This window comes from Arachis hypogaea, chromosome 10 (genome assembly GCF_003086295.3).
Source record: "Arachis hypogaea cultivar Tifrunner chromosome 10, arahy.Tifrunner.gnm2.J5K5, whole genome shotgun sequence".
Taxonomy (NCBI): domain Eukaryota; kingdom Viridiplantae; phylum Streptophyta; class Magnoliopsida; order Fabales; family Fabaceae; genus Arachis; species Arachis hypogaea.
This window is the reverse complement of record NC_092045.1, coordinates 17497588-17506840: the sequence shown is the minus strand read 5'-3', so window position 1 is coordinate 17506840 and position 9253 is coordinate 17497588. Positions and strand designations below refer to the sequence as shown.

The 9253-nt window shown below is 32.7% G+C and overlaps 1 protein-coding gene across 2 annotated transcripts; it reads left to right on the top strand.

Moving 5' to 3' along the window:
* The first annotated feature begins 285 nt into the window (after positions 1–285).
* LOC112715297 (solanesyl diphosphate synthase 3, chloroplastic/mitochondrial) lies at positions 286–7253 on the top strand. 2 transcript variants are annotated; one of them, XM_025767048.3, is made up of 13 exons: positions 331–610; positions 708–843; positions 1476–1562; positions 1876–1956; positions 2080–2151; positions 2463–2597; positions 3941–4027; positions 4735–4806; positions 4916–5001; positions 5230–5362; positions 5595–5684; positions 5889–5987; positions 6818–7253. In XM_025767048.3, the coding sequence occupies exons 2-13, from the start codon at positions 709–711 to the stop codon at positions 6995–6997; spliced, it is 1257 nt and encodes a 418-aa protein (XP_025622833.1). In that variant the 5' UTR covers positions 331–610; position 708; the 3' UTR covers positions 6998–7253. The 2 variants fall into 2 exon arrangements, with proteins under 2 accessions (XP_025622832.1, XP_025622833.1); XM_025767047.3 differs by having other exon boundaries at positions 286–843.
* The last annotated feature ends 2000 nt before the right edge of the window (positions 7254–9253 follow it).

The window sequence follows — 9253 nt, the reverse complement described above, 5'->3', positions numbered from 1 at the left end:
ATTAAATTATTATATAAAATATTTTATATAATTGTATTTTTTAAAAAATATTTAAATGTAATGACTACTACAATAACATAAATTTATTTATGTATTATTAAATTTAATTTTGATTCAAAAACAGTTTTGTATATATTTAAAATATTAAAATTAACTATTAAAATAAATATATAATAAAAATAAATTAAATTATAATTTTAATAGTTAATTTTAATATATATATATATATAATAAAATAATTATTTAAATAAATATAATTAAATAATTATGTAAAATATTTTAGATGGTCTCTCAACTCTTCAAAATTAAAATCCTTATTATTGTTATTGTGATTTTAGTTAGAAACACAGGAAAAAAGAAAGAAAGAAAGAAAGAAAGTAAAACTCCAAATAACTGTGAGGTTCATAACTTCACACACCATCAGAGACCAGAGACTAATTCTTCTCCTGCCGGTAGCTGCTGTGTGCTCTTCTCTTCTCCCCAATCCATCTCGCGACTCCTCCCTTTTCTTTTGTGCGGAACGCGCCGCTACCTAAATCTTACGGCGGCCTTTCTCGCCGGCCACGCCGACGTCCGTGTTCCATTTCCGTGCCGCCTACATCAACCTTAGGTCAGCCGGCATCCACCAGTAACTAACAAGGGCGGTCGTGTGTGCTCTCTGCCTCTCTCTTTTGACTGTTAACTTCAACTGCCCTTTCTTCCAATAGGATGTCGTTTTATCGCGGACTGTCACGGATTTCGAGAAATCTCAGAGGCGGCGGTAGCTTCAATGGAAGTCGGTTCCATAGTCTCCAATTTCTTGCTTCTCACAAACACCACTCGTCTATGGGCTCTACTGAAAAGGTAAATGTCTTTTTCCTGCTTTCGACTTTGCTTCGAGTTTGTAATTAGGATCTAAAAGTAGTTAATTCCTTTGAATCAACTCATTGGAACGATTGGAGCCACGTGTAAATTTGGAATCGGTTTATGTTTTCTGAATTTTCTATTATTATCAATAAGCATAATCATAGTGCTTCCACAATGTTTGGTTTCAAAATCGCAATACTCTAATGATTAAATTATTACTTCCAATATAAGATGGATTAGGCACTTCATACCTAGATGATTATTGTAGGTTCATATTTGTTCACTAGTTTGAAATTGATATGAAGCAAATCATGAATAGTGGTTCTTGCTACAGGAGTCAGGGTAAGTGGCGGGTTAGACCAGTGAATTTATTTAATGCTTCTTTTTAAATTGTGAAGTAAGGGGAAATGATTGCGATTTAAAGAAAAAATGAATACCTAGCTGAAAATAGTTATGTTAACGAGAAGGAATTTTGAATTTACCAATTATGGAGATTTATTTTAAGTGGTTACAGTTTGTGCTAGTTTTAGAATATTATGGCTGAGGAAGATTGATGCTATTGAAACTTGGTTGATTAACAGAGTAATTGGAGAAATCTACTTTACTAATGCTTTAATTGTGAGATGCAGGTCAGAAGTTTTGTTTTTACAAAGGGTCTGCCAGCATTGCATAGTAGCAGATATAAAATCCATCAACAAAGCCACTCCATTTCTGAGGTTAGTTAATTTATGCACACTGCTATACTGCTCTGAATCCCATTTCTTATAGTTTTAAAGCTATATCATATTTCACTTTCTTTACATAGAAGCTTTTACATTGCAGAACAGAATTCAAAAAATCTGTTTGAGTTGCTACATTATTTGTAGATGTTCTCCAGAGAAGCTTAAACTAGTTCGACTAGTAGAGATTAACTTATTCATCATACCTTTTAAGAATTTAATTGGGAATGTCTCTTCAATCTTACATTTCTCAATGATTTTCACATTCCTAATCTTCTATTGAGACATATGTACTGTTGTTACTTGTCAGGATGAACTTGATCCATTTTCCATGGTTGCTGATGAACTCTCACTTGTTGCTAACAACTTGCGAGCGATGGTAGTTGCTGAGGTATTAAGTTGTTTGTAAGTTTTTTATTTACTTTTAATGCAAATGCTTGGAAGTAACAAAAAATTTCAAAACTTATTTCTGTTTAAAGTCAGGTGTAGCTCATGGTGAAATTGAATATGACAGGTTCCTAAGCTTGCCTCAAGTGCTGAATACTTCTTCAGAATGGGGGTGGAAGGAAAAAGATTTCGTCCAACTGTAAGAATAGTTTTAAGTGTAATCTGATCTAATGGTTATTCTCTTATCCAAAAATGTTTTCTTCTATGTTTTATAATATTGGAATTTGGAAATATTTGGGAAACCTAAATGTTCAGACTGTGCGATGGACGGGTTTTACAAACTAAAACTCCAATTTTTCCTTGTTTTAGTATTTCTAAGTATCTAGATGCATTATTGCCATATTTTACTTTATCAATTTTATGTGGAAAGTGGATTTGGCATCAACATGTTTCTGTTGTCCTTGATGCTTTCATATACAGGGTATGGTTGATGTATGTATATCTCTGCAGGTTTTATTGTTAATGTCAACAGCATTAAATCTATCAACACCCAAGCCACCTCATCATTTCGACCAAGGAGGCAGTGTTGCGACAGATCTACGCACAAGACAGCAATGCATAGCTGAAATAACAGAGATGATCCATGTGAGTCCTTCAGAAAATGTGCTGTATTAAATAAATGATACTTTCTTGACAGTGTTGATTCTCTTATGAATAAATAGAACTTACATGGTAGTTGGTTATTGATCTATATTGTTTCTTTGGCTTATGATTGTATGATGGAATTCCTATGAAATATAAAATAGATAAATCAGAACTTATTAAGCTCATTAATTTGTAGGCAGAATTGGAAGAAGAAATGTCTTATACTTAAGTTTGCACAAAGCATGGAATTGTGTTTATGATCTCTGCCCGCAGGTTACAGTTGTTTTAAGGGAAAATTCATTTTTTTAGGCTGAGTGCGAGATAATTTTATGAATGTGTTCTAGGTTTAGCCATGTGTGAAAAGTATTGAAAGATAAGTGTGACCATAAGATAATGCATAAACAACAAGAAAAACAACTCAGCCTTTTTTTCCCCACAAGGTTGAGTTGGCTATAGGGATTACACAATACCATAGTGTTTTGTTGTGAACCATATATCAATTTACACCATTTATAATCTAATTATCTTTTAATAATTTCACCACAGTTAGGTCTTCCTCCTCTTTCATCCATCCAGTCTCCTTTTTCTGGTATCTGTAGGTCTCCTTTGCACATATCCAAATCACCTAAGCTGAGATTGTACCATCTTTTTAACAATATGTGCAACCCCAACTTTTTTTATCACGCATTCATTCCAAATCTTATCTCTTCGTCTTCTAGTATGCCCACCCAGGCACACATCCAATGCAACATCCTCATCTCTGTCACATAGCTACTGTGTAGTTTATTTTCTTGTTCAATTTTTACCGAACAATCTTAACTCCCATATAGCAATGATTAGACAGTTGTGGAGTAAAATCTATCCTTAAGCTTTAGTGGGAATTTTTTATTTTTTTTAAAAGAAATAATCTCAAACAACTTTGATAGCATACCTCCATTTTGTCCATCCAGCATGAATTTTATTTTATTTACATCTCCATCCATTTTGGTTTAATCACTTTATCCATTAATTACTGTTTTTTTAATATCTATAGCAAAAACTTTTCATTCAAGCCATACATGATCATGTTTCCTGGTCTTTCTATTTTCCCTTAATAAGACAATAAAATTACCTTTTGTGGACTTCTGTCTACTAAAATAGCTGCCTCCTGCCACCTCTACTATGAATGAGTTAGTGTTGCTTAAGTCTTTGGGGAGAGTACCCAGTGATATTAACTAGTTGTTTTGTTGCAATTTGACTCTGTCTTTTGCTTGTTTTATTTATTCGTAATGTTAAGTTATTTATTTGTTTTGGGAGTTGGGGGTGGATTTCTGCCAAACTAATGGTGTTATAATTTGCCACAGGTGGCTAGTCTTCTTCATGATGATGTTCTGGATGATGCAGACACCAGGCGTGGTATTGGTTCATTAAATTTTGTAATGGGCAATAAGGTATATTAAGTTGTGTTCATATTACCTGCTTAGTATTTTCGATCTGTTCTCAAATGTTTAATGATATTTCCATAGTTGATACAACTTCTCTGAGATGGTTGCTTTTCTATATTCTTTTTAGGGGAAACTACCAAAATTTCTCCCCATTTTTGAAAGCACTAACAAAAATACCCTCCACCTTTGATAATGACAAAAATATCCTCAAAATGTTATAAAACGCGACAAAATAACCAAAAAGAATATTATTTTTTTTATAAGTGGAAAACGACTTTTATATTTGGCAAACCGCTCGCTTATGTATTTGAACCAAAATTTTGTATGAATTTTCGGATAAATTATTTATAAAGTACATACAAAAAAGGTATCAAAATTCAATCTCTAGATTTTTTTTCATTTTTTAAAGGTACTGTTGGCCATTAACAAAAAAAAAAAAAATTCGCAAAAAAATATACATAGCATAAAATCTCCAAATTTTAAGGATAAAAATGTTTCGTGTTTCTAATCATCCTTGCAAAACGCTGCATCAAAATCTGATCTCTAATGCACATTTTGAGAGTATATATTTAACCTTAGGTATTTTTGTTGCGTTTTAAAGTATTTTGAGGACATTTTTAACGTTAACTAAAGTAAGAGGTGTAATTGTCAGCGTTTTCAAAATTCGGGGCGATTTTGGTAGTTTACCCTTCTTTTTGTAACTTTTGATGCAGTTGGCAGTGTTGGCTGGGGATTTTTTGCTTTCTAGGGCTTGTGTTGCTTTGGCTTCTCTGCAAAACACAGAGGTAAGACCCAAGGCATGTGGCTGATATTTTGTATAGTAAAAATATAAAGTTGAGGAAAATAGTTATGGACTTAACACCTTATATTTACCTAAGGACTGTACTTCTGCAGGTTGTATCTTTGTTGGCAAAAGTTGTAGAACATCTTGTAACAGGAGAGACCATGCAAATGAGTACGACAGCAGATCAGCGGTGTAGGTATGCGTTATATTTGTGACGACTATGCTTCTATGGTCTCTGTACACAGGACCTGTACGTGGGAAGTTTATATTCATTCTAAATAATTTGTACCACTATATCTGAATTACTTATGGCAAAAGTTAGATAGATAGTAAAGTTTATTTGATTTTCTCTTGCACGAATACATAATTAAGGGCAAGTCTTGGACGCGTTTGTTGGATTTCTAACAATCGTTTATATTTTCAGTATGGAATATTATATGCAGAAGACATATTACAAGACAGCATCATTGATTTCAAATAGTTGCAAGGCAATAGCCATCCTAGCTGGCCAAACAGCAGAAGTTGCAATGCTTGCTTTTGACTATGGAAAAAATCTGGTTTGTATACTTGGGTTTTCATTTTTAAGTACATGTTACACTTTTAAATACCGAGTCTTTACAGAAAGAAAGATATTGCATTTAGCCTTTAAGATGTGCCCTTCATTTTATCTGGCATCGGAGCAACATTTCAGCTGATATCTTTTTATATACCAGTCCTTGTTTATTGTGAATGTTTGTGAATTTATTTTTTTCTGGACAGCACAATCTGACCCCCTTTCCTCTTTTGTAGGGATTGGCGTTTCAGTTGATAGATGATGTGCTTGATTTCACAGGCACATCGGCTTCCCTTGGAAAGGGTTCTTTGTCAGACATTCGCCATGTACTTTCAAATACTTCTGATTCTTCATTAGTCCTCAGTTTTTATCTCCAATCTAGTTTAAAATATTTTGATGAAAAGCATATGAATCCACAATTTGATCATTTTGTCAAATGCATTATCCATGTCCATTCTTGTTTCCGATGACTTGATTTCTGCCTTCCTTCGATACTGAGTTCTTGACCCACTATTTATCCAATTTGGTAGGGAATTGTAACTGCTCCAATATTGTTTGCAATGGAGGAGTTCCCTCAGCTGCGTGCAATTGTTGATAAGGGCTTTGACAACCCTGACAATGTTGATATTGTAAGTTAATGTGACTGATTTCATCAATATTTTCTCCCTTCGGAAAGTAATAACTAATAACTACCGTGTTAAGACAAAGCTCAATTTTGACAGTATCTCCATTGGAATAACGTGTAAATATTAAATAATCCTCTGGGCTTAGAACCATGAAAAATACTTGTGCCTATTTTGTCCTATGGTTAAAATTTTAATTAATTTAATTAAGAATTGGGATGCAAATGGATGAAAAGTTTTGATAGCTTAATGTCAAGGATCAACTCTCCCCAAGCTTAACGTATTGCATATGTCCAACTGCCTAGAAAGCACATTTATTTGATAGGTGTTCGTGTCAGCCACTTGAAGACCCCTGTATGCTAACACATGGCACATGCATCCATTATAAAATATCTGATATACCATAATCATTTATGATGAACAAGTGTTCATATTATACTTCTCAATACAACTTACAACTTTAGGCTGAATAGATTATTGATAAGTACCAGGAAGCCTCCAACTATCATATAACGTAACTTAGCAAGAGCAAGTATGCATGTGACATATACCAAGATTCTTGGCACCTCAAAAAGTTTCAGATGCATTGAGCTGTAGCAAGTTCTGCTATGGCATTGAGTATAATTTGTAGTCGTTAATTTGAAGTTCATTTCATTCTTTCTGTGATCATGATATCATGTTTTTGCATCATGCGGGTTGACGTGCAGGCTTGTCATTTTAGCAACAAATATATTAGGGTTATCTTGGAAAGTTCATAGTTATGTATTGTAATTTCTCTTTTTTTTTTTTTTTCCTGCTAACATGTTTAATGTATATTTGTATATTTGCAAATATAGGCTCTTGAATACCTTGGAAAGAGCAGAGGTATACAAAGGACAAAAGACCTGGCCATAATGCATGCTAACCTTGCAGCAGCAGCAATTGATTCCTTACCAGACAGTGATGATGAGGAAGTGAAAAAATCAAGGAGAGCCCTTGTACATCTTACTCAGAGAGTCATTACAAGAACCAAATAAAATGAGAACATTCAGGAATTTTAACAATTATTCTGTTTCAATTTTTCAAATTTCTATACTTGTTCCCCCAAAATTGAGGGGAAATAATTTGTTTTAGGACCAATTTCGTTATTCATAATGTTCCTTAGGTTTAATTCTTTTTTAAGGCTTGATAGTTTCCCTCTATTTTTAAATAGGCCTTTATAATTTTAAAAATTTTGTAATCAGAAACTCCTATAGTGAATAAAATATTGTAATCAAAGTCCCTTCAACCAAATGATTGGTATGAATAATGTCACTTCAACTTCTAACATCTTTTGCTCTATCAAATGTCGGAAATTATATTTTGTGGCAGTGGGAGTTATGTTTTCCCACAAAATGATGCATTTTAGTGTTTCACATGTATAGGGTACTGCAGGAATAGAAATGACTATTTCACTTTTTCAATTTTTAAATTTTTAAAAAATAAAAATTAGTAGTCATGATGAAATTGCTCACTCACGATTTAGATTTATCCGCTATTCTGGAAAAAGTTTAGAAAAACCCCAAAAATTTTGTATTTCACACAAAACTCCTAATATATATATATATATATATATATATATATATATATATATATATATATATATATATATATATATATATATATATATATAAAGTGAATACCCAATTCGGTTTTTGACAATTTTTTCAAAAGACAACAAGGTTCCTAAAAAAAAGAAAAAAAAATCACCTTTTGACTTCTGATATTTTTTTCGTGATACAAGTTAGGCCCTCTGTTAAAATCTATCTTTGGAGTTAACAAAACGTGAATACGTGACACATTAAAATGGTGATGTGTCCGTTAAGTGCTAGCTTAGATTGGCATATTAATGAATCATCCAATCTGACCCTTGACAGTTTTTTAAAAATATAACTTCGTCTCTTTCAATTGCATAGAACATGAGCAAATCCTAAGTGCCTCTTCCTCTTTGCATAGAACCTTAAGTGCCTCTTTTTCCTTGTGTAGAACTCTAACAGTGCTACCACCGTGAGCCATGGAGATCGTTCTGGCACCTACGCGATTCTCTTCTAATCTTGCACAAACTGAACCCAGATAGGTTCTTCCCAAAATACCCTAATTACAATGTAAGTATTGATTGATAATTTTTTATGAAGTTGATTGTTTTATATATTTTTTAAATCTAAAAATTTATATAATTTTTGTATTTTTTGCGATCAAAATTTTTAATTTTCAAACACCCATCCCACATTGCAAGTATTTCAAGTGGCTAGATGTATTAGTTGAAAAAAATACTGATAAAAGCAATACTTCCAAGAATATTATTTTAGTAGAAAGGAGATTGAAAGAAATAGAACATAGAAGAAATTAGATATGGAATTAGATTTGAAAATTCAAAACAAAATTGGATCCTAAGATGGTAGATATTACCTCAAATATTTTAGGCTTATAATTTTGGGTATAATTAGTATCATAATTGCATTAGCCTTTAAGACATGCCTTAAGCAGTTGTCATGACTTTATTTTTGACATTTTGCGATAATTATGTTGCTGTGTAATGCTTTTGAGATATAACTAAATCTATATAAGGTTATATTTTTATGTTAATGAATTTGCTATCGCTTTAATCTAAAATCATATTATGTTGAAAGAAATTAGATTATATTATAAATGTGTAATCACATTTTTTGATGGATGAATATATAAAAATTTGGATTGAGGTATGGTCCACATCATTGCAGTAGAATCTAGAATGCTCCCTAATAGTTCACTCAAGTAGTCTTGTATTTTACCGTATTGTTCTCCTTTCCCAATTACTTGTTCCCTTGCAGCCTTTAAGACTCTTGTGATCATCTTGTCATGGAGTTGCACGTTAATACTCTTGAACCATGTGCACCTTAGCCTCTTTGAATGTCAAGTCTGGCTGAGTTTCCAAAACCTTAACCAGCTTGCTTGCAACCCACTGTTGGTCGGCCTGATTAGAACCAAACTTCCTCCCACACATATGGTTATTTACAAAAATTTTGATCTGATAGCAATAATCTCTAGAATTATATGAAGTATAGATTAATCACATACATCTATCTTCAGTACACGTCGTCTTAATTCTTTCTAATTTGTTCCTAATATATTGACATTTCTTTTTTTCATAGACAAAGTAATCCTTCAAGCACTCTTTTTTTTGGACATACAAACACACTCACACATATACACTAACCTAGCTACCACTGCTAGGATTCGAACCTGTGTGGCTTTAATTTGAGGCAAATACTTTT

Excerpts from the sequence above, each read along its gene's own strand:
- LOC112715297 (XM_025767047.3), top strand. The coding sequence starts at position 709 with ATGTCGTTTTATCGCGGACTGTCACGGATTTCGAGAAATCTCAGAGGC. Across the intron at positions 1,563-1,875 it reads AAAGCCACTCCATTTCTGAG|GATGAACTTGATCCATTTTC; the intron begins GTTAGTTAATTT and ends GTTACTTGTCAG. Across the intron at positions 4,028-4,734 it reads ATTTTGTAATGGGCAATAAG|TTGGCAGTGTTGGCTGGGGA; the intron begins GTATATTAAGTT and ends CTTTTGATGCAG.